Genomic DNA, 26,642 nt, shown 5'->3' with positions numbered 1-26,642 from the left:
CACTTTCACTTCGGGGTATCGCCGCTTCTCTAGTAGCTCTACGACTTACATATTGACCCCGGACACGATATTTGATTCTATTTTCAGCCGATGATTGTACACCACAACACTGATTTACAACTAGGTACCACCACACAACCCCACAACACCCACATCCGAAGCCTGATGCATTGTTTCGCCAAAATAACGCCAACTTTATGACCTGGTTTTTAAACAACTGTTTAGATTTACAACGCAGTTTTTTTACCCATAATGCTCCAAAGAATTTCTGGAGCCGACCGAGATTATCAACGGTTTTCGGAAGGCCCAACCCACCCACGGGGTTAGGGTTTGGGGAGGGGGGGGGGTGAAGAAGGTAGGGGGACACTTGCAGATGTATTACTAGAGTACGGGTATATAAGCTCTATCAAGCTTGATGATTTTAGTACAGTCTACAAAAGATAGGTCTGCCCAAGCTTGGGGATATCAAGTAAGTCACATTAGAATTATTTACATCAGTCAGAGGCTTTTGTTGTCTGAAGGTTTTGCTGAGGTTTTTCTAGGTTTTATCTTAATCAAGCCCCCAATTTTCATCGTTTTCACTAGACAAAAGGCTTTTGTTGTCTGAAGGTTATGCTGGCTTAGGTTTTATCTTAATCAAGCCCAAATTTTCATCGTTTTCACTAGACAAAAAGGCTTTTGTTGTCTGAAAGTAAAAAACTAATGTTCCCTTTTAGACTTGACGGTCTACGGGGCAGGTGGATTAGAGTTCACCTGTTTCTGTGACCTTAGAATATGAAGAAATAGTGTGGTCAACACTATGCCCAGCCGCCTTTATTTACCCTAACGTGAGTTAGGTACCCATCAGAGTTGGGTGGACTCAGTGACGGTCTACTGACTTGAACCCGGATTCGAACTCGAGACTTACGGGTTAGCAGTCCAGCTCTCTGGCCACTCCGTCCCATCAATGTTGTCTGAAAAATGTGCTAGTTTTGTATAAGTTTTATCTCAATCAAGTCCCAATTTTAATCGTTTATACTAGACATAAGGCTTTTGTCTGAAAAATGTGGTAGTTTTGTATAAGTTTTATCTCAATCAAGTCCCAATTTTAATCGTTTATACTAGACATAAGGCTTTTGTTTGAAAGATCATCTGGTTTTGTAGAAGTTTTATCTTAATCAAGTCCAAATTTTAATCGTTTACACTAGACATAAGGCTTTTGTTTGAAAGATAATCTGGTTTTGTATAAGTTTTATCTCAATCAAGTCCAAATTTTAACAGTTTACACTAGACAAAAGGCTTTTGTTTGAAAGATATCTGGTTTTTGTATACGTTTTATACTAATCATCCCACATTATTTTATTTTTGTCTGAAAGATATGCTGGTTTTGGTATTTTTATCCAAACACTGATAATTTTAAGCGTATGGCTTTGTCTCTGCTTGACTTTATGACTTTATATCTGTATTTTTATTTACTTAATATTTTATGTCTGTGCCTCTATTCCGTGTTGAATAAATAATGTCTTTGTTTCCGTGACGGCTTGACTAAGCTTCATAAAGTGTAAAGGTGTCTGTTAGGGCCATATAGTGAGGTACTCGCTTTAGCCTACCAGCGCGTTGGGGGGGGGGGGGGGAGAATCTTATCTGTTTCCCTAAAAATATGTCAACCAACCATTCAAACCTACGGTCCATTTGGTAGGTGAAGTAAAGTTCACATGTTTCTGTGACCTCGGCAAATGAAGTGATCGTGTGGTCAGCATTATACCCAGCCGCCGTTACTTTCCCTAACGTCAGGTATCGTAATGACTGGGTAGACTCGGGGACATCAAACAAACTCGTGACTTTTGGATCTAAATATGTAGTGTTGTGTTTCTGTATGGGGGAAGGTTAAAATTCATGAAAATGTACTTAAAGAATTGAACATTTTATATAAAATGTTATAAAAGTTACAAATAATATGTCGATTTTTTTAATAGTCTTACATTTTCTCCTAATTATTTTCAAAACATGTCTTTGAAGTTTGAGCTCCACTCCCCCTATACCCACCAAGATCCGCCTATGCATAAACAAATTTAAACACACCTATTGTGTTATTTACTATGAATGTTACCATTTTCAACCTTTTCCAACAGTTTACTTCTCCTGTCACTTAACCTCACTCCCACATCCACCACCTCTATACGTATTACCCCCCCCCCCCCCCCTCTATACGTGTATAAGAAAGTTCCAGCTACATAGACCATCGCGACCCATATACATTTGTGCCTGTTGTTGCTCAACTATGAAAACAGAAAAACAATCTTTCTAGAGGCTTAGAGAGTTATGACACTTGCGTTAACCAGCAACTGTGGATCACTTGACTATAATTGCACCTTTCTTTCCGGTTGAAATTAGATTTAAACTAAATGGAACACCTCCACCTCAAGTAATTTAGTAGCTAAATTACTGTAGAATTATTAAGGTTTCAGCTGGTGTTATTTGTGTGGCTATTACGGTGTTATTTTTGTAGCTATTATGTAGTGTAGTATGGTATTCATTTAGCTATCTATTTTGAAGTAATTTCTGTTTTGGTGTCTATTGTGGTGTATATTAAGATGTCTATTATGGTGTCCGTTATTATGTATGTTGTGGTGTCTACTATGGTGTCTACTATGGTGTCTACGCTGACACCAGATTCCAACGGCAACATACCCCACCCAGCGTCTACAAACCACAGACTTTCAAGACATTATAGTACCCACTCACTGTTATTTTGTGAAGTTAAACAAAAACTTGGATTATAAACGATATATTGTTTCGCTAATTCCATCCAAGCTTTTAAACTTCTATATGGTCAACAAATAGCATAAAAATCTGTGCTTGTGGGTGAAATAATACTACGGAAATCATCATTCAAACATAAATATTATTGGAACTTATTAGTAATGAATAGGCCTAATTTGTTTAATCAAATGAGGTTAGGCGTGGTTTTCATCGTACTCTTCTTTGTAATAAAACAAAGCGAAAATAAGATAAGATATACAATATACAATAAGCAAAACATCGCTTTCAAATTTAAGTTTTTAAAGAAGTCGGCTTGTCGATAAATAAAAGACTTGAAATATATTTTTCTTCAAACATTGATTTCACTTTGAACCAGTACACAGATACGTCAAACCTAGCTGATTATGAAATCATAAGTAAAGACCTCTTCGCCACGCCTTAATTATAGCCATCACCACTACAGCATTTTATTGATGATGATTTGCTCGTTAGGACATTGGTAGTAACGTAATCAACAAAAATAGACATCTTTTGTAAGCATTTTAAAATTGAAAAAAATCCTTTTTCCAATATTCATTACATAAAAGATTCTGCTGCATATATACAAAATTTCGATTTTTTTTTAAAAACCGTTTTAGATTTCCCATGTTAAAATGTAAGTCTAGCGACGTTATTAGAAAACATAATTTTGCAAAATGCGATAGCATTGAGTGCGCATGTCCAAAAATTCACACGGGCGGATACAGGAGTTACGGAACTTGGGGAATTTCCGTCAACATCAGAGGGTTAAAAGAATGAAATTAGAGTCCACGCCAGACCCGTCGTCTAATTATCAGACCAACTTTTACTTATGACAGAAATAAGCCACAGTAATCCAAACATCAGTCTGGCCTAAACCTCGACTCGAAGTATGGGTGGGGCTATCGGTGCAAAAAGTTTGATATATATTATTGCCTTGTTTGTTTACACTATTTAAGCGTATTTAAGTGTATGCTAGCCAATTATCTAATTCTATGTTAACTGCTACGACGTTTTACCAACAAACTGCACTGTCGAATGACATAGGCCAGAGTAGCTAGGGATGGATAAAAAAATCTATCTATATTTTAATATATATATATATATATATATATATATATATATATATATATATATATATATATATATATATATATATATATATATATATATATATATATATATATGTATATTGCTTCCTCTGAACTGAATAGTTTTAACTACTTTTTACATTGGTATTCTGGAGGATTTTAAACTAAATGTATACATTTTAAAAATAAATATAACAATAGCAAAAAGCGAAAGCTGGAGTTAGAACAGTCTGGTACTGGGGAAGCGATATATACATAAAGGTTTATCGCCTCCCCCCCACCACCCCCTCTGGAACAGCAAATTACCAGAAGGCTCCCCGGAACACAACCCAAGTCCATACGCTGTAGAAAAAGTTGTGAACTGATCTAGACTATTCTAGACCCCCGTCAGACAGCCACTGGAGACTCCAGCTAAATAATATATCGTGATGGGCAGGCCGGCTGACGTCTCTTAGACCTCAGATGGTCGCGGCGTTTTAACATCGACCCGAGTTATTTCCCATTTACTGAAGTCTCCCTGGATGACCCTGTTTTTAAATATTCAGATAAAAATAGGTTGTTGTGTTAAAAAGTTACTAATGGCCGATAGAGCAAATGGAAATGTAATTTTAAATGAAACCGCTAAAATGTATGATGTCAATTATTTAAAGCCACCCCCCCACGTAAAATTATTGTTAATTAATTAGAATATGTGATGACGATTGCATGCTCCGCTACGACGTTTGAAAATGTAAAAACGTGAGCACTTTATTCGCCGTTCATCAAAATAAGAAAGCTCTCAATAGTTCAGACAGCTAAATTATTCAATTTAGTTTGAATTAGTTAATTTATTTTTAATTTTTAAAATTAAGTTTAAAATTTTGTAGAAATTTTGTTTTGATACCCACATTTCTAAAACTTGCGTTTAATTTTAGTAAAAAACTAAAAACTAAATTTGCTAAGATTAATTAATTAACATTAGTGATTGTATATTCGGCGATAAAATTACCAAATGGACCACATAAAACGTATCAGGTATCATTTGTATCGAATTGTTTGAATTCAAGTTTACTTAATAAAGTTCTTGTCAAAGCAACAAATATTTTGTTCTGCCCTATTCCAAGGTGACAGAATCCAATTATAAATCGCTGTTTCTTATATAAGCTACATTTTATTAACCCGAAACTCATCGAATTTTCTACAATATCCGTAAACTCTAAATCTCACATTATGGAGTAAATGCTACTTATCAGTATAAAATCTATATATATAAAGCTCAGTTCTGTATGTAATGCATATGTTTGTCGCTGGTCTTCGATGGATTAAAGTGTTATAATATTATCGTGCGCATTTCTCTAAATTTATGAGTTAAAAAATTACTATTGAAAGTGTTGGGAAATAATTTTCATTTTTCAAATTAAAGTAACAATTGTCGGCGTGTTCATTAAACACAAGTTTTAAAAAAATATCATCTTTTACAAAAATTCTAATTATGTCTTTATTTAGTCCTATAGCATTTACTTCCCTTTGATAAATTAGGAAAACACAATTACTTCCCTTTATAAAACCATTGCATTTACTTTGCATTAATTTACTTTTTATTACTTTGTTTTGGTGTTGGGAAAAAAAATAATTACATAATTAGTGGGGATTGATCAAGTGCAAATGTTGTAGGTATTTTACGGATAAGCTTGGAGTATTAAAATTGTTCATTAAATTGAAACAGGCGCGTTCGTTTAAGTGAGTGCAAAAGACTATGAATAAGTTGGGGTACTATAGTCGTTCATTAAGCTAAAACAGGTGATTCCGCCCCGGGCGTTTATGTTCGCGTTAGTGTTTTCTTTGTGTTTAGGTGGGTTTGCGTTAGTGGTTGCGTTTTGATTTGGTTCGTTTTTGTTCTTTCTTTTTTCGTTTTTGTTTGTGTTTTTTTTTTGTTTGGGTTTGTATTTGTGTTTTTGGTTGGTTTTGCGTTTGGATTTGGTTTGTTTTCGTTTGCTTTTCGTTGTTTTTTTTTTTTTTGTTGGTATTGGTGTTTTTGGTTGGGTTTGTTGTTAGGTTTTTGTTTTCGTTTGCTTTTTTGTTTGTTTTTTCTTTGTGTTTGTATTGGTGTTTGTGGTTGTGGTTGGGTTTGTTGTTAGGTTTTTGTTTTCGTTTGTATTTGTAGTTGTGCTAGCGTTATGTTTGCGTTTCACACAGGTAATGGTCTTTAACAGAAAGGTTTTTCACAGAAGCCAGAGCAGGGCCTGGCCGGGACGGCTAGTATTATAATAAGTTTATCTAGTTTAATTACGGCAATATGGAGCTCATAATAACGAATTTTGAAAACATACAATCATAAAATCGAAACGGCGTTTCTGTTTTCATGGCGGTGTATGGCAAAACTTGATCAAAATGGAAATTGTTATTCTTGTGAATGGGCAAGTGACCAAAAACTTGACCAAAAACTTGACCCTCTTGGTCAGCTGTCAAATTAACAGGATCACAGGGGACATAACTCATAACTATTCTCAACGATCAGAAGTTACGGCCCCTTTATGTCACCGTGACCAGCCGTGTCACAGTGTTGCAGCGTCAGCAGATTACAAGTCACGTGACCCACCCACACAATCACCTGCTTGTTGTTGACATATTTTCTGCTCAACTTTCCATAATACGTCACACGGTACCACATACGAGCTGGTGATATGTGTGTAACGTGGGGTACAGTTGAACTCAGAAGATACGGATACGTCTCCTTGACAGTTCCTAGAATAACTTTTTTTTTGGTAGACTCTCTGGAGATCACAAGCAGACGATTCTGACGTCAGTTTTTGATAACACACAGACACAGCTCAGAAAGTAAACAAAAGACCATGATGAAGAAGATATATTTATTCATTTGGCGGTGCGCTGCTAGATCTAGTAGTCGTCCCCCCCTATCCAACAACACCCATCTAACACGCCTCTATGCAACACATTTAGTCAAAAGCCCCCATACAAAAACACCCTGCAAACACCCCCCCCCCCAATCTAACAACACAATCACCCCCCCCCCCCCCACATCCAACAACACCCACCTAACACCCCCCTATGCAACACACCGTGCCAACAGCCCCCATCTTATCCAACAACACAATTACCCCTCCCCCCCATCCAACACCACCATTTAACTGCGACCTGACCATCAACTACTAACCCACCCACCCCCCCCCCCCCACCCCAATCATAGTGTCCTATCCAACCTCACGCCCCAAAAGGGACAGTAACTGGTCCCTCCTTTACAAGACATTTTTGGCCGTGTAGAGGAGCTGTTTATGTTTATTCTCTGTCAGTAACGTTTATAACAGCTCGACACCTCGGTCAGCCGCAGATAAAGACATAAATCTATCAAATAAATAATTATAACGTAGTATCAACGCTGCAATTGTCCCAGCTATATGAGGAATAGCTATTTTATTGAGGGGGGATGTTTTATTTATCACAACAGTATATGGAGCCTAAAAGTCTGAAAACACATCACCTATTATCAATGTTTATGAGTAAAACTTGTAGATTACGTTCACGGTCTGAAAATTTAACACTTTAATCTACTAAATACAGTATCATTTAGCAGAATCAACACTGACAGGCTGATGTGGTGTCGCACTTTAGTGCGACGTATGACGCAGGGGTGGGTTGATATAGTTAGCTGTCACTCTTTGGCGTTTTAAAAAGTAATTTTTAAATTGGATCTTTGCTTTTATTTCGCCTTTGAAAAATAGTAATGTACGAATCTTGACAAAATACTGATGTACTTTAACTTGACAAATTTCGATTGTACTTTAGTGTGACCAGCTGAATTAATTATGTAGAAGGAAATAGCTGTTTTTGACGTGGAGGTGGAGTGACTTGTGACGTCATATGGGGAGGGGTGGAGGGGGGTCTGACATATGTCAGGTGGTGTGTGACGATGAGAGTGGAGGGAGGGGTGTCAACTAAAAGCTAGAGGTATTTAATAGATGTCCAAATGAATTGAATCAACAAATAACTAAATGAAGCACATAGAAAACAGTGTATAGCTTCAGTAGGGAAACGGCGTGGTCGGGTAGGTTAGCGTGTTGTTGCTAGCTCCAAAAGCCCTGAGTTCGGCAGATAATGCTCATTAGCTGGGGAAAAACAGCACAGCTAGGTGCTTAAACGTGTAAAAAAAAAATTAAACAACTGCTGCCTTGCAGATAGTTCTGGCAGAACAAAAAAGCTATGGAAGCAAATCCAGAAAGAAAAGCAGTTTGAAGTACAAGTCATCGGGCTCTATGACGAATACCATGTTGACATGCAAAATTTAAATGTTTAAAGAAATCCACTTCAATCTGACAACAGACTTGAAAAGCTGATTCCAAATGTTTCTTACCAGAAAGCATATTTTTCAACCAAGCGTTTTTTTTTTAAATATTTGAGTTGATAAAATAATTCTGAACGGAATTTTCAACGGCTTATATTCAATACAAAAATTTGAAAACGAGTGTAATTGATAGTTCTCAAACAGCTTTAAGTTTTTAAAATGTAAATATAATTTTATCGCTTGCCATATTTTTCTAAAAGATTTTTTTCAAATTTAGTATGACTACATATACTTTTCAAGGCTAAGGGCTAAGATGAAGTAGGTTCAGCAGCGTGCAGATATTTTAAAATTTTATAAATTTTCAAAATCTTGTTAGCAAAAATTCTAACAAGCATCCCATATTTTTTCAAATTTTAAAAAATGTAGGAAGTTAAAAGGATACCGTTTGATCATTAGAAAATTATTCAATATTCGGCGCTTAGACAATTTTTAAATGGCAAACGCTGCTAGACTTAATAGCTAAAGGGTAAATTTATAATTAACATCTGACCAACCTCTCACTAAATATTTCCCTGCCCCTCGTCCGTACGTCGTCCCCCACCCCTGCCCCTCGTCCGTACGTCGTCCACCACCCCTGCCCCTCGTCCGTACGCCGTCCACCACCCCTGCCCCTCGTCCGTACGCCGTCCACCACCCCTGCCCCATGTCCGTACGCCGTCCACCACCCCTGCCCCTCGTCCGTACGCCGTCCACCACCCCTGCCCCTCGTCCGTACGCCGTCCACCACCCCTGCCCCTCGTCCGTACGCCGTCCACCACCCCTGCCCCTCGTCCGTACGTCGTCCCCCACCCTTGCCCCTCGTCCGTACGTCGTCCCCCACCCCTGGCCCTCGTCCGTACGTCGTCCCCCACCCCTGCCCCTCGTCCGTACGCCGTCCACCACCCCTGCCCCTCGTCCGTACGTCGTCCCCCACCCTTGCCCCTCGTCCGTACGTCGTCCCCCACCCCTGGCCCTCGTCCGTACGCCGTCCACCACCCCTGCCCCTCGTCCGTACGTCGTCCCCCACCCTTGCCCCTCGTCCGTACGTCGTCCCCCACCCTTGCCCCTCGTCCGTACGTCGTCCCCCACCCCTGGCCCTCGTCCGTACGCCGTCCACCACCCCTGCCCCTCGTCCGTACGTCGTCCCCCACCCCTGGCCCTCGTCCGTACGTCGTCCCCCACCCCTGCCCCTCGTCCGTACGCCGTCCCCCACCCCTGCCCCTCGTCCGTACGTCGTCCCCCACCCCTGCCCCTCGTCCGTACGCCGTCCACCACCCCTGCCCCTCGTCCGTACGTCGTCCCCCACCCCTGGCCCTCGTCCGTACGTCGTCCCCCACCCCTGCCCCTCGTCCGTACGTCGTCCCCCACCCTTGCATTTATAGACATCCCACAATTCCCGCTCAATGATTGATTTAAAATAAATTTAAATTATGACAAATGTGAAAAAAAGGACCTGTCAGAACTTTCAAAATTAGCTCCAAAATATATCAAAACCTTAAAAAATACATTCTAAAACTATATCAGAGCTATCTAAGGTAAAATTGATATATAAAAATGTAGCTAATTCTCTTGATACACCAACCCATGATATTTTATATACAGAATTCGTATCTTTATAACAGCTATGTTGTAAAATAAATACAAAAAATAGCTTATTACTTAAGTTTTTATCTATGAAAGCAGGTCGTATATTATCATATTAAAATCACCTCAAGCTGTTGTTGCATGAAAGGGTGGGGGAACGGGGGGATGCTGTGGGTTACAAAACTCTGATCAAGTCCATTTACACTTAAAATAGAGTGTACAATAGGTTAGTCGCTTTTTCCTATCGTCGAAAGTTATCACAATATCAAAGAGTTGTCTCCCCTGGCCCGAAGATTTGTCTCCCCTTCTGTTCGGCCAATATTCTCTCAGCTAACAAACATTTATCAGCGCTTTCTCACAAGTGTAAACATTTACTTTTCACTAACTGGACCGTGAACTTTAAACAGCGCAGCTTATCTGCTGGGTACGCTGATGGCATTGTAATCCCACGTCAAACAAGTGGCCCCATTATGGTCACAGCATGGCTTAGCAAAGTTTCTTTTTGAACTCATCATTGCGTACATTAAACGATTGAGTGTTCTATATAAGAGGAATGTAGGTCAAACAATCAACTCAAATACCCCAAGATTTTTTTTAAAAATTCGGTTTTGATAGTTTTATGTTGCACCACACCCATAATGGATTTGTAATGAATTAAATTTATTGTTTCCTTATCTGGTAACGGCCGTCCACCTACTTACATTTTTTAACATTCTCAAGTAGATGAATGTGGGTTTAAATAACTGTAGCCTACTGGCTTATCTTCTAGCTCTGACACGGCTAGTTAATAACGATATATGTCAGCCCCCCCCCCTTCCCCATCCAACCCACACACACTCAGTTACCTATATCCACACCCCCCCCCCCCATTCCTTCTCCGTATATTGGCTCTCCCCCAATCCCTTGTCTTTTCTCCATTTTTTATCAAACGTATTGTTATGTAAATAGTTGTAAATTTACCAGGTCCCTTGTACTGTGTAACACTGGTTACGAGGCTACGGTTGTAAATTAAAACTGGTGGGTGGGGTAGGGGGTGTCATCTCCGCCTAGGCGAGGCATAGTTTTCATGTTGTCACTGTCGGGACATGATCTATTGTCACTGTCGGGACATGATCTATTGTTACCGTCGGGACATGATCTATTGTTACCGTCGGGGCATGATCTATTGTCACCGTCGGGGCATGATCTATTGTAACCGTCGGGAGATGATCTATTGTTACCGTCGGGCATGATCTACTGTCGCCGTCGGGGCATGATCTATTGCCTTGGTGTGGATGGTAAGGTCAAGCAGGTGAACATTTTCTCGCGTGCTAGGTGAAACAGTTCCAAGTGACCTCAGGTCAGGTAGATCTGGAACCCGTGGAGTCATTACATACCTGATTGGTTTAAGGTAGTCACACTAGACAATGACCATCACGACAGCAGGATAAAATAATATCTGCCATTACTTATGATACTTCTAATATATATGGGGGAGATCTCTATTAGATAAATGACTATTGACCAATGATTTCTATTGTAATCGTAAAATAGTAATCAAACATATCTTCATCATCTTCTTTTCCCGTTCATGCCCAAGACAGATGAAGTAGAGTTCATCTGTTTCAGTGTACTCGGCATATGAATGGATAATGGGGTCAGCACTTTGCCCAGCCGCCTTAATTTTTCATAACGTGATTCAGATACCTATCAGAGCTGGGTGGCCCCATGGACGTTCTACTGACATGAACCCGGATTCGAACTCAAGACTTATCAGTTTAGCGACATACCGCTAGGACACACCGTCCCATAAAAATACCTCAGGTGTAAAAATAGTTCTAGGGCTCAAGAGATTTAACAGTCTTTAGAATGTGCCCTCGCCTTTATATTTCATTGAAAAAGAAACGTAACTATTAAATCTTGTTGGTGATTTATAGAGTGAGTTGTGTAAATATCGATAGTATTTTATAGATTGGTGGGTGTAAATATCGATATTTTATAGAGTGAGGTGTGTAAATATCGATAGTATTTTATAGATTGAGGTGAGTAAATATTCATAGTGTTCTATAAACACAGACGTGTGACTATTTATCTGGTGAAAAATTAAAGACATTTGACAAAATGTTCTAAATTTGTTTTAAAAAAAAATACTTTCTAATTTTTTCCAAAAAACCAGAAACTTCATCTCCAGTGAGAGCCATTAAGCCATGGAAAAAAAAACACTTCAGACCATTCTTCTAATGCTAGCCCTAGCCAGCCAGACTTATGCTCAAGGTAACGTCTGCTGATAGGTTTAGTTCGGTCATTGACTTTAAACTTACTCTTAATACACCGTGTAAGCTAAAATATACTACAAATTACGTAAGAGGGTATGAAGGGATAGGGTGGGGGCGGGAAGGAATTACAATTATCTCTTTGACTCATTATTTTAAACATTTTTTTAGATTTCCGAATATTTATTGTGTCAAAGCTATCGTTTATTTAAAAAGAAAATATGATATTTTTGCTTACCCTTGTTATGTCACTTTAACTTTTATAAAATATAACACATAATTTTAGTTTATTAATTAAAGATTGATCTCTTGTAGATCTCCACTTTCCATTTAAACTTCACTAATGTGTTTCTTACAAATTTTTCTACCTGTAGTTTGTTTTCCTTACGGAGTTGCCGACCCTAACAAAGTTCCGATAAACAACATCGTGACGTCATCAAACGACAAAGTTCACGGAAAAGAACAAATACGATATGGATGCTGCGAAGGTTGTTGTTTTTTTTTAATTTACTACAAGTATATTGGTTATATAATATGATTTTAAAATACTTACTATGTATATTGGTTATATAATGTGATTTTAAAATACTCGCTATTGAAAAGATCCGCTTAACATCAAGGCTCGTAGGATAAAAATTTATAAAAAGCGTTAGATACTTTGAACCGTGAAAGATAAGAGATGATGTGATAAATAAACAAGCCGTGAAATCCCATCAAAGAAACTAATCAGACGGCAGATTCGTCAACGAGAATTACCCTGCCTGGTAATGGGAGAGTTACCTCGACTGATAATTGACTAGTTGTTTACATAACACGGCAAAACATTTTTACGAAATAAATTAACAGTTTCATTTAACAGTGGGAATTTGCCACGGAAACGTCAAAGTGGGCATTAAGTAAAATAAAGAATAACAATGCTAAATATTCATTCGGAATTAAGGCTCTATGGAACGGACACAGTAGGGTGTCTCTTGGCAAATTAGATGATTATCTAGTTAACTCATAGCTTTACATTTCCAACTCGAGTCAGGCACACGTTAGAGCTGAGTAGACTCAGATACGTCATACCGACCCGAACGCGGTAACCAAGCGCGGGGACTTAAGCCATATATGGGCATGTCGACATTGACTCAGGTTGCAGGACTATCAGCACAGTGTAGACGTCAGCTGGTTGTCATACAGACTCTCTTTAGACCTAAAGATCCATTGGGCAGCTGAAGTAGAGTTCATATGTTTCTTGACCTCGGCATATGAAGGGAAGGTGTGGTCAGCACTATCCCCAGCCAACTTCACTTTCCCTAACACGAGTTAGGTACCCATCAAAGCTGGGTGGACTCAGAGACGTTCTACTGACTTGGACCTGTATTCGAACTCGATACTTGTCATAGCTCCATGTATTTCCCAACCGTTTATGTTTGTTAAAATCCCAACTATGCCAACACCTGCCACTATTCACATTGTCTACTCTCTGTACCAGAATCGTACGGTAACGCCTGGTGTCCAGACCCTGATGACAAAAACCCCTCGGTGGAGATCCGCCTGGACAAGGTGACGCCCATAGGAGGGCTCATGTTACAGCGGCACAGCGGCGGCAACCGACCAGGATTTTACACCGAGTATTTCATGCAGGCGTTTGATCTTTACCTGAGAATAAATGGCGTTGTGTATTTAATTGTCCAGGTAGATGCATATATGTTATTACTTAGTTTTACTTTTTAAAGAATTCATGATTTGTTAATGAATCAATGATTAAAAAGTCAAATAATTAAAATCTCGCTAGTTACTAAAACTATCAGAGGTGTATACACTGATAGTCCAGGTGTGGACTGGCTGTGTCCAAGAGGCCTGAGAAATTTTTAAAAAGTGTTCCATATCCCGGATTGAAATTTTCGCTGTGCAATTTTTCTCCATCAACCCTGCATTTGAGGCTGGTATTAAGGAATGATAAAATACCAACATTATTTTAACAGATGATTATTACAACGTTCCTGGTCGCCTACCGAGATATTTTAATTGGGAATCACCTGGACTTTTCCCGGTAGACCGGTGGGCCAGTCCACCTGTGCAACAGTCTATTAAACAAAAACATATTCGTTATTTTTTAAAACTACACAAATATCTTAATTCGAGTTCACATAGCATTGATAAAGGCCTATGTATTGAAAGCGTCTCCAGCGTGAATTATTTGTTTCAATGTGTCCAAGTGAAAATAATACTTTATTATACAAGACACAAACCAAAACTCTAAAAAAAATTAATATAAAAATAATAAATTCAACTATTTTTATTTTATTTTACAGAGAAATATTTATAATAACGGCTATGCAACTTGTAGGCGTATTATGTTTAAAAATTAATAGAGAGATAAATAAATAATAAATGAAAACAAGAAATAATGTGTTAAATTATGTTTGCCGCTGTTTTACGTTAAAAATGCATTTTTATAAAACGAGAGAGCAATTTGTTTTAAACCATTTAAATTATTTTCTAAATGTTTGATTTGTATAGCTAGATCAATGTTTGCTAAAATATTTATTTAACCTAGACGTAAAAAGACAAATACCGTCTTTTTATCTTTAAGAATCAATCAGCCTTAGACAACAACACTGTAGTGAGCAGCAACATGGCCTTTAGTCCATCCATTAACACAGACATGGTGAGAATCGTGCCCAAGACGTTTGTAAAGGCGCCATGTTTTCGTTTGGAACTCCTGGAGTGTGTACCAGCAAGTAAGACCCTTGGTTTTTGTGTCGTTTTGTACAAGATACAATGTTTTACAGTATTTAATGCAACACAAGTTTTTTTGTATTGCACAATTGTATATATAACAGAATTCAGTGTATCGTCGCAGTAAATGCATCATACACTGTATTGCAGTGGCGTCTCTAGGTCGCGTGATCCTGGTGAAATACCCCCCCCCCCCACCTCCGCTAACGGCAACATGTATCATATACCAAAACCATAGACACTGGTGTTTTTTCCGTCCGTTGTCACTCTATGTCTAACAAAGTAAACACAACTAATACGCTGTTAAATTAACGGGAAAAACATATTTTCTCATTAAAATTAGGTATATTTTGTTTTGGTGTCACCCCTTTGGATGGTGTCACCGACCTTGTGACCCCACTGCTCTAGTGTAGCTTTAAAGTAGAGAATTTAGTGAAAACACTGTTTAGCACGTAGTAGTTTACAACGCCATATACAGAGAAAGGTTCAAATCAAACGCTATTGCATTTTTTTCTGTACATGTGTACCACTAGATAGTTGAACAAAACATAAGACGTTTAATTTAATTTTAGTTCTAACGTCGAATGTTACACCTTAATACTGTAACATACATAACATAATGTCTGAGTAAAAAGTCTGAAAGAAACACTGTATCTGATATCTGTTGTGTTAAGATTGAACCAGAAGAGTCATGTAGTTTTGTTTGCTTAATTCGCTCATCCTTCTTATGTTTCTAGCTACGACTGAGGGTACCACAACACCAACTACAACTTCTACAACGACGACAACAACAACTACAACAGTTCCTACAACGACAACGACAACAACAACTACAACAGTTCCTACAACGACAACAACAACAACAACTACTACAACAGTTCCAACAACAGGTAGGCTATAGATTTCCATCTGTTATCCCTCTGAAGGTTCCAGTCGTATTTTAATTTATTTTTTTATTTTACTGACATAGTTTATAAGTTTCTTTATATTTTTTGTTAATTGGAAAGACGCTGTAAAATGATTCAAAATCGCTGTTTAGTATAATTTTTAGATACTTTTATGATGTTTAGATAAAACTTCATTTATAATTGCGTTAAATTACTAAATATTTGAATAATATAAAAAAATTCATTGATGTTTCATTTATTTATGTTAATTCGAAAATATTTGTTTTGTGAATATTTAAATGTTTAATTAAATTTATTTTAAAATACTGCTCCTCTAAACATTCATATTGAGTTACTATACACGAATTTCGGAACACTGTAATCTATGCCAGCTAATTTAAACTTTTTCAGTTAGTATTGTTTTACAACAATAGTACTTTGTGCACTATATTAGTTTAATTACATCAATACACAATTATCAACTACAGTGCCAGCATACACTGGTCCGTCCTGGAGCCTGATCAACATCACGCAAGACAGTGTTGTGTCCGATGGCTGGAATCTTACCCTCGAGGGGAAGCCGGAAGTGGGGCCGGAGGGGGTGGAGCTTAGCAAACCAGAGCAGGCTATTGTGGTGAGTACTTTATCACAGATCTCTGAGGTCAACGTGCACACTAAATTGACTGGCGAAGTTACGATAGTCTACACAATATGGACGCGAGTTACCGTATCACATCACTGTGCCAAGTCAACCAAGTGGGACGGCGTGGTCGATTGGTAGAGCGTTCGGCTACTAGCGTAAGGTCTCGAGTTAGGATCTCGGGACGGTAGGACGTTTATGTCCACCGAGATCCGACTTATTTTGGGGAAAGTAAAGGCCATACGCTGACGTCAAGAAACATATGAACTCTACTTCTATGATCAAGAAATTACTTAATTGTAAACAAGTTTGATATTATATTTCAATGTAACCTACATAAATAACATTGGTTGTTTTGAGGGAGGTTAGGTAGCTTACATACATGCACATTTAATAAAACCTACCAATGTACTTTCAATTTAATCAATCGTAATGGTCGTGTAAACATTGGGTCTCTTATTTTAGATTCCAGTTTCAAACGACTCATGTCTGACTAACCCCAGCGCGTGCACCCAGGGTTTGACCATTCACGTGACCATCAAGGTCGTGTCCATTGTAGAGAATAGCATCATCTTCACCAGTGGGGGAGATAAGCCTGATCAGCCAGGTGTCACCATGGTGTACAGGTGAGACCAGGTTACAGGTTGGTGGCTACAGATGGTCTATGGTTGTCATCTGGGTAGTGGTCAGCTACTGGTAGTGGTCAGTACAGGTAGTGGTCAGTTACTGGTAGTGGTTGGTGGCTACAGGTAGTCTATGACTGTCATCTGGTCAGTTACAGGTAGTAGTCAGTTACTGGTAGTGGTCAGCTACAGGTAGTGGTTGGTGGCCGCAGGTAGTCTATGGCTGTCATCTGGGTAGTGGTCAGTTACAGGAAGTGGTCAGTTACAGGTAGTGGTCAGTTACTGGTATTGGTCAGTTACAGGTAGTGGTCAGTTTCATGTATTGATCAGTTACAGGTAGTGGTCAGTTACATGTAGTCGTCAGTTACAGGTAGTGGTCAGTTAAAGGTAGTGGTTGGTGGCTACAGGTAGTGTATGGCTGTGATCTGGGTGGTGGCTGGGGTACTTTAGTTTCATTTAAGAGTAAACCATGAGACAATAAATATAACGGAATACTAATTGAGCTTATATATGTCTGCATCAGATTCGGGATGATCCATATCGTGGTGTCCACTACAAACCAGTCCTGGTACCTGTCCGTACCACGTGACACCATCAACTGGTCACTCGAGTTTGTCAGCGTCTACGTCTCCTGGAGCCTGGACACCTCGCTCAAACTGGTCATCAACAACGTGAGTATCACGTGGTTGCTCGGGTTTTAGTCAAGACATTGGTTTCTACGCATTTAGTCATTTTAGTCGAATACGTGACTATCTCGTATTCAGTGTTTCTTCAGACTTTTTTCTCCGGGGGGTACTTGAAATTTTCGGGGGGGGGGGGTGGTAGACTTTCTTTGGGGGGGGGGGGGCGGACACTGTTAAAAGTATATATTTTCTATATAAATTATATAGATTTCATTTCGTTCGGGGGGGGGGGGGGGGGGGGGCGGTAAAAAAATTTCGGGGGGATAGGGGGGCGATCAGTAGTTTCTTCACATTGGTCAATGGCGTAGGCTTGGTCACTAAAGGTCAAAGTTGTCGTATAATATCGACAATCATTGTGACTACTCATTAGTATTGATGTTTTATTTTTTAAAAGGAAATTAGCAATCATAATTACCGTTTTAAAGACATAATTAACAAGACATACTCCGCTCGTTCAAAATAAATCCTAGAGAAGATAATTGTCGAAATTATCCCAATAATCCCACACTTGGTAAATTTAGAAAACGCACAACACCCCCCCCCCTTCCCCCAGCGAAAAGAGTCTACAGCCACCCCCCCCCCCCCGAACGATATGGAATTTATATAGTAAATATATACTTTTACCAGTGCCCCCCCCCCCCTTCGAAAATATCAATTGCCCCCACCCTCCACGGAAAAAAGTCTGGAAGCCCTCTGGTACAGGTATAACAATAATAAAGCCCTCTGATACAGGTGTAACCATACTAAAGCTTCTGATATAATTGGCTTTGTTCCAGGTGTTGGTAGCCGAGACGACCACGTCAATCAATCACGTGACTAGCGTGTCAGTGACCAATAGTCTGATCTTTGGTGGTAGTCACGCCCACTCCATCATCAGCTCCATCAAGATCTGGTTGGTACACATCCTCATACTGGTCAACAACAACATCGTCGACTGCACATGTAAGTCCTCCGATATGTCCTCCTATCCGTCACGTCCTCCGTCATGTCATCCGTCATGTCATCCGTCTTGTTCTCTCGTTATGTCCTTCCATCCGTCATGTCATCCGTCATGTCATCCGTCATGTCATCCGTCTTGTTCTCCCGTTATGTGCTCCCATCCGTTGAAAAAACGATAAAATACCTGGGCATTGCAACGCAAAATGTACACAAGTTTTTATCAACATATTACGTAAAAGTATTTCCTTTGTTCACTAGTAGTAAGGCGCTGTACAACATTTGTACCCACACTTTATCTCATTGGTACCCACACTTTATCACATTGGTGCCCACACTTTATCACATTGGTACCCACATTTTATCACATTGGTGCCCACACTTTATCTCATTGGTACCCACATTTTATCACATTGGTACCCACACTTTATCTCATTGGTACCCACACTTTATCACATTGGTGCCCACACTTTATCTCATTGGTACCCACATTTTATCACATTGGTGCCCACACTTTATCTCATTGGTACCCACATTTTATCACATTGGTACCCACACTTTATCTCATTGGTACCCACACTTTATCACATTGGTGCCCACACTTTATCTCATTGGTACCCACACTTTATCACATTGGTGCCCACACTTTATCTCATTGGTACCCACATTTTATCACATTGGTGCCCACACTTTATCTCATTGGTACCCACATTTTATCACATTGGTACCCACACTTTATCTCATTGGTACCCACACGTTATCACATTGGTACCCACACTTTATCTCATTGGTACCCACACTTTATCACATTGGTACCCACACGTTATCTCACTGGCACCCACACTTTATCTCATTGACACCCACACTTTATCTCATTGGTTACCCACACTTTATCACATTGGTACTCACACTTTATCTCATTGGCACCCACACTTTATCTCATTGGCACCCACACTTTTATCTCATTGGCCAACAATATTCAAATCATTACGTTCATCTAGACAGTATTATTTACGGAAAATCTATGTCTAGTTAGCCAATATACCTACACTCCCCCACCATCCCCCACCAAAAGTGCTACAGCTATATCAAAAATTAATAAATTGTTTGGCCACAGCTGATGTGTATGCAAGTTTCCAGTCAGCTTTATATTATAGCTAGCTACTTGTGTTTTTAAGTTCCATTGATGTTGTGTTTGGTTTGATTTAAAAAAAATATAACGTTCAAAACAATTTCTGACAACTAAGCTCAATGAATATTATTTTTCAATATTCGTCTTTGCTAATATGCGATTTTGTAATCAGACTTACATTATTTATATTGTGATTTATGTTAATAAATATTGCAATTTTATCAAGATTCTTTTGTGTCCATTATTTATACACTTTTAGGTTTTTTTCATATTTGACTTACATGAGACACGTGTATACAATGCCAAGACATAACACACAAATATTTTAGACGCGTCAATAAGTGTTTGGGTAAAACTTCTAAGCCCGTGTTACAGATAGTTTTGTTTGTCAATAAAAGTTGCTTCTCTGCAGGTACGACAAAACCCACAACTACAACCACAACCACAACAACCTATAGTCCTACAACAGTTGCTGAGCTTACCACCGAGGACAGTGCTACAACACTGGACAGTGTCCACACCACTGCGTTCACCTGTCCCGCTGGTTGTGTTCCAGATGGTAAGTTAGAGTTATCTACCCTGATTTTTTAGCGCAATTTCCATACTGGGGGATTGCGATTATTAACTCGTCATTTCTGGATGGATGGATGGATGTGTCCGCAGCGTGTCCGCAGCTTTAAGTCGTATCTCCTCCTCAACGAAGCAATATCGAGGACTAGTTCCAAAAGCAAATATGTTAAGCAAGTTCCGAGGATAAACATAGGCCAAAAAAATTCCCGGAATTCCTTCCTGGATTTCCCGGAAAAGCAAAGAAAAACCTCGAAAAAATGCAGTTTTTGGCCCATATCTCGGCAACCAGACCACTTAGCGACTTGAAACATTTACCAATCGATTCCTGCCATAATTTAGAACAATATTGCCGAAGAAAGTTTTCAAAAATATCCTTTCGTTCGGTCACAAAAATTTTTAAAATTACATAAACAACTACAAACCGATCGTTCTCCTAGCTTGAATGCACCCAAACTTGATCACTATCTATTTTTAGATAACATAAGGAAATTGCGCTTAAATTGTCACTAGACTTTTTATTAACTTGGTTTTTTTTGCAGCACATTATGCATTTATCTTTTACAGTTAAAGCATTCAAAAACTTATGTACATATCCACAAATCAAACATCAAATTCATAATTTGTTTACGATAATCGATAAATTCATTTACTCTTACACAAAAAAAATGTTTGCTTCTGAATAAAATGTTTTAGTTTGTTGGCGGTTTGGTTTTTAATAAAATGTTCTACCTATATCTTAATTAAGACCAGTGCTCAACATGGGAAGTACCGACGATTGTAACCGAAGATCCAAACTTGACCACCGACCTACCGCAAACGACAAGAGATCCAGATACTACGTCTGTAACTCAGAGGCCAACAACATCACCATCAGCTACTGAAATAAAACCAGATACTGGCAATACACCAGAGCCAACAACACCAGAACCTACAACACCAACACCAGAACCTACAAAACCACAACCTACAACACCAGAACCTACAACACCACCACCAGGACCTACCACACCCCAACCTACAACACCAACACCGGGACCTACAACATCCCAAACTACAACACCAGAACCTACAACACCAACTCCAGAACCTACCACACCGCAACCTACAACACCAACTCCAGAACCTACAAAACCGCAACCTACAACACCAGAACCTACAACACCAAATCCAGAACCTACCACACCGCAACCTACAACACCAGAACTTTCAACACCAACTCCAGAACCTACCACACAGCAACCTACAACACCAGAACTTTCAACACCAACTCCAGAACCTACCACACCGCAACCTACAACACCAACACCAGAACCTACCACACCGCAACCTACAACACCAACACCAGAACCTACCACTCCAACACCAGAACCTACCACACCGCAACCTACAACACCAACACCAGAACCTACCACACCGCAACCTACAACACCAACACCAGAACCTACCACTCCAACACCAGAACCTACCACACCGCAACCTACAACACCAACACCAGAACCTACCACTCCAACACCAGAACCTACCACACCGCAACCTACAACACCAACACCAGAACCTACCACACCGCAACCTACAACACCAACTCCAGAACCTACCACACAGCAACCTACAACACCAACTCCAGAACCTACCACACAGCAACCTACAACACCAACACCAGAACCTACCACACCGCAACCTACAACACCAACACCAGAACCTACAACACCAACTCCAGAACCTACCACACAGCAACCTACAACACCAACACCAGGACCTACCACACCAACACCAGAACCTACAACACCAACTCCAGAACCTACCACACAGCAACCTACAACACCAACACCAGGACCTACCACACCAACACCAGAACCTACAACACCAACACCAGGACCTACCACACCGCAACCTACAACATCAGAACCTACAACACCAACTCCAGAACCTACCACACCGCAACCTACAACATCAGAACCTACAACACCAACACCAGAACCTACCACACCGCAACCTACAACACCAACACCAGAACCTACCACACACCAACCTACAACACCAGAACCTACAACACTTACACCAGAACCTACCACAACGCAACCTACAACACCAACTCCAGAACCTACCACACCGCAACCTACAACGCCAACTCCAGAACCTACCACACCGCAACCTACAACACCAACACCATTTCCTACCACAACGCAACCTACAACACCAACTCCAGAACCTACCACACCGCAACCTACAACGCCAACTCCAGAACCTACCACACCGCAACCTACAACACCAACTCCAGAACCTACCACACAGCAACCTACAACACCAACACTAGAACCTACCACATCAACACCAGAACCTACCACACAGCAACCTACAACACCAACACGAGAACCTACCACACCCCAACCTACAACACCAGAACCTACAACACCAGAACCTACAACACCAACACGAGAACCTACCACACCGCAACCCACAACACCCCAACCTACAACACCAGAACCAACAACACCAACACCAGAACCTACCACACCACAACCCACAACACCCACTACCACCACAACAACACCAGCCCCAACACCCCAACCCACAACAAGACCACCCTGCCCACCCATCACCCCAACAGTAACCCTAACCTCAACTGTCAACGCCAACGGTCAAGGCTCCTTGACCTGCTCCGTACCCCAGCCTCCAGGCGTGGGCGTCACCATCAAGTTTACCTGGTACGTCAATGGCGTCTCTAGCAACTGGACCAAGTACATTGAAGCCCCTGACACCTCCGCCTCCATTTTAATCACGGAGATTGGCATCGACCTTCTGAACGCTAGGGTAAATACAAACTAGCATGAACTCAGACATATATATTCGTCGTACTTTCAAAGAAATTATTTTGCTATTTACAATTGTCATTTTTCTTTAACCGATAGATTACCTGTACGGCCGAGTCTAAATACCTGGACAACAGTGCCGTGTGGTGCAACAGTGTTGTCAGTAACACCATTGTTCCTGCTATTCAGGTAGGAGTTTTTGTTTGGATACTCTTATGGGGGCATTAGCATATAACAATAAACTAACAACTGATGTTCTAAATGTTTTCTAATACTTATGTATTTTTACCCTAAAACTAGACTATCATTACAATGACCACTAAACACACACACACACATATGTTTCACTAAAACTAGATTATCTTTACAGTAACCCTAAACACGCAATAAATGTTTCCTAAAACTAGACTACAATAGTGCCCAACTACCACACACACAAAGATGATTCACTTAAACTAGCCAATCTTTACACACACACATTTTCCACTAAAACTAGCCTATCTTTAAAGTGCCCACCAACCACACACAAACAATCCCCACTAAAAGTAGTCTATCTTTACAGTGCCCACCAAACACACCAATCACCGTGTCAGAAGGCAGCGGCGTGTTCACCCTCCAACTAGCCGTCACGGTACCCCCAGCCTTGTTGTGTAAACCCCAGCAGAACGGCGGCTGTAGGGTGGAAGTTATCACAGAGATCCTCGGCCACAACCAGGACTTAAAGTAACGTTATCAAAATCTTTAGTGTTTGTAGAACAATGAATGTTGTAAAAAGTGAGATGTGTGAGACCATTGACAAATGTTTGGTGGATGTTGAAATAGCTCTGAGATCGTAGAGATAGGTCTGGGACTGTGGAGAAAGGTCTGAGATTGTAGAAAGATGTCTGTATGATCGTAGAGAAAGGTCTGAGATCGTAGAGATAGGTCTGGGACTGTGGACAAAGGTCTCCAAAGGTCTCCACGGCAACTGACCTTCTATTTAAAATGGTTATAAAGCAAAAAATAAACCTGGATCTTCGCTTTTCATTGAAAGCCGCCACGATACAGATATCACCTTGACTATACAACTATGTTGTATATATGCATATGTATATATTCAAATGTATATATGTATATGTGTACATGCACATAGTTCACTTTGCATATTTTGTGTGATGTATATTATCAAAAACAAAACCCCATTAAGTGAACCATATATCTAATGTTCTTTTATCAAACTCTTCCAATTTAACTCTGTTCAGGTGTTCCCAGACCCAGAGTATACCCCAGGCTGTGATAGGGGTGGGGGTGGTGGGTGAAGGCAGCAACAGAAATTGTGGTGTGGAGATCTCCAACACCAACTGGCAGTTTGGTGTCTCCATCCCCATCAAGGCCACCATTGATGGTGTCATTGATGGTAACAGGAAGAGGACAATCCGCATCAAAGTTAGGATTGTTGGCACAGTAAGTAGAGCTAAAGATTGTTGGCACAGTAAGTAGAGCTAAAGATTGTAGGCACAGTAAGTAGAGCTAAAGATTGTAGGCACAGTAAGTAGAGCTAAAGATTGTAGGCACAGTAAGTAGAGCTAAAGATTGTAGGTACAGTAAGTAGAGCTAAAGATTGTAGGCACAGTAAGTAGGGCTAAAGATTGTAGGTACAGTGAGTAGAGCTAAAGATTGTAGGCACAGTAAGTAGAGCTAAAGATTGTTGGCACAATAAGTAGAGCTAAAGATTGTAGGTACAGTAAGTAGAGCTAAAGATTGTAGGTACAGTAAGTAGAGCTAAAGATTGTTGGCACAGTAAGTAGGGCTAAAGATTGTAGGTACAGTGAGTAGAGCTAAAGATTGTAGGCACAGTAAGTAGAGCTAAAGATTGTTGGCACAATAAGTAGAGCTAAAGATTGTAGGTACAGTAAGTAGAGCTAAAGATTGTAGGTACAGTAAGTAGAGCTAAAGATTGTTGGCACAGTAAGTAGAGCTAAAGATTGTAGGTACAGTAAGTAGAGATAAAGATTGTAGGTAGAGTAAGTAGAGCTAAAGATTGTTGGCACAGTAAGTAGAGCTAAAGATTGTAGGCACAGTAAGTAGAGCTAAAGATTGTAGGTACAGTAAGAAGAGCTAAAGATTGTAGGTACAGTAAGTAGAGCTAAAGATTGTTGGCACAGTAAGTAGAGCTAAAGATTGTAGGTACAGTAAGTAGAGCTAAAGATTGTAGGTACAGTAAGTAGAGCTAAAGATTGTAGGTACAGTAAGTAGAGCTAAAGATTGTTGGCACAGTAAGTAGAGCTAAAGATTGTAGGTACAGTCAATAGAGCTAAAGATTGTAGACACAGTAAGTAGAGCTAAAGATTGTAGGTACAGTAAGTAGAGCTAAAGATTGTTGGCACAGTAAGTAGAGCTAAAGATTGTAGGTACAGTCAATAGAGCTAAAGATTGTAGACACAGTAAGTAGAGCTTAAGATTGTAGGTACAGTAAGTAGAGCTAAAGATTGTAGGTACAGTAAGTAGAGCTAAAGATTGTAGGTACAGTAAGTAGGGCTAAAGATTGTAGGTACAGTAAGTAGAGCTAACATAACAATTTGTAGGTATAATAAGTAGAGCTAAAGATTGTAGGTACAGTAAGTAGAGCTAAAGATTATAGGCACTGTAAGTAGAGCTAAAATTTGTAGGTATAGTAAGTAAAGCTAAATATTGTAGGTACAGTAAGTAGAGCTAAAGATTGTAGACACAGTAAGTAGAGCTAAAGATTGTAGGTACAGTAAGTAGAGCTAAAGATTGTAGGCACAGTAAGTAGAGCTAAAGATTGTAGGCACTGTAAGTAGAGCTAAAGATTGTAGGTACAAAAAGTAGAGCTAAAGATTGTAGGCACAGTAAGTAGAGCTAAAAATTGTAGGTACAAAAAGTAGAGCTAAAGATTGTAGATACAGTAGGTAGAGCTTAAGATTGCATGTACAGTAAGTAGAGCTTAAGATTGTAGGCACAGTAAGTAGAGATTAAGACTGTAGAGCCAAGGACAGCTAACCCCTGACTACCAATGTTTCAGACGAGCCAGCAGATCTACGAGGTGGCGTGTGGCCAGACAGAGATCACCATCATAGACAACGACAAGCCATGTGGGTGTGGCTCCATCAACGACCCCCATATGACGTCATTTGATCAAGCGTAAGAGAACCATTTTTATAGCATCCTGTTTGATTTGGACTATTTAAAAAAAATTAATCGACCATTGGTTACAGAAACTGTGGATAAATTATACACCAGTAGTGTTTTTTTTACCTTTGTGCAAATATTTTTGTTGCATACGAACAAATTCGAAAATATTCCTAAACAAATAACACTGTAACGATTTTCTTCTTTCTCACGGATTGTCATACAAGAGAGATAACTTCAAGTTTGAACAAATGCACAGCAAAGTAGTTATGTCCCTTTTTAAAATCTAAATCTATTTTGCCAAGTTGATTTTCTCTATTTTAAAAATTTTAAAAAATATGGGAATTGGTCACTTGGTCATTTGACCAAGTCCAGTCTACTTTACCCCAGCGTTTCTTCACATCTAATCTTTTAAAACATTTCAATCGTAATTTGTTAACGCTAACAGGTGTTTTTTTTTATTTAATAGTTTAAAACATGGGATAAACTCTAAACTCTGA

At 39.7% G+C, this 26,642-nt stretch overlaps 1 protein-coding gene across 1 annotated transcript in view; it reads left to right on the top strand.

Moving 5' to 3' along the window:
• The first annotated feature begins 419 nt into the window (after window positions 1–419).
• Window positions 420–26,642, top strand: part of LOC131947791 (mucin-2) — a 36,620-nt gene continuing 10,397 nt past the window's right edge. The window contains exons 1-16 of the mRNA XM_059309111.1: window positions 420–469; window positions 11,909–12,006; window positions 12,380–12,493; window positions 13,483–13,685; window positions 14,587–14,734; window positions 15,470–15,622; window positions 16,108–16,253; window positions 16,725–16,885; window positions 17,406–17,553; window positions 18,342–18,507; window positions 20,046–20,192; window positions 20,949–23,014; window positions 23,113–23,202; window positions 23,576–23,736; window positions 24,255–24,456; window positions 26,036–26,154. Coding sequence (XP_059165094.1) covers window positions 11,940–12,006; window positions 12,380–12,493; window positions 13,483–13,685; window positions 14,587–14,734; window positions 15,470–15,622; window positions 16,108–16,253; window positions 16,725–16,885; window positions 17,406–17,553; window positions 18,342–18,507; window positions 20,046–20,192; window positions 20,949–23,014; window positions 23,113–23,202; window positions 23,576–23,736; window positions 24,255–24,456; window positions 26,036–26,154 — 4,091 coding nt within the window. The 5' untranslated portion in view covers window positions 420–469; window positions 11,909–11,939. The remainder of the gene's footprint in view (window positions 470–11,908; window positions 12,007–12,379; window positions 12,494–13,482; window positions 13,686–14,586; window positions 14,735–15,469; window positions 15,623–16,107; window positions 16,254–16,724; window positions 16,886–17,405; window positions 17,554–18,341; window positions 18,508–20,045; window positions 20,193–20,948; window positions 23,015–23,112; window positions 23,203–23,575; window positions 23,737–24,254; window positions 24,457–26,035; window positions 26,155–26,642) is intronic.

This window comes from Physella acuta, unplaced genomic scaffold (assembly GCF_028476545.2).
Source record: "Physella acuta isolate Inbredline_101_S28 unplaced genomic scaffold, ASM2847654v3 ptg000607l, whole genome shotgun sequence".
Lineage (NCBI taxonomy): Eukaryota > Metazoa > Mollusca > Gastropoda > Physidae > Physella > Physella acuta.
Note: the sequence above shows the minus strand (reverse complement) of the source record. Positions and strands in the feature narration are given on the sequence as shown.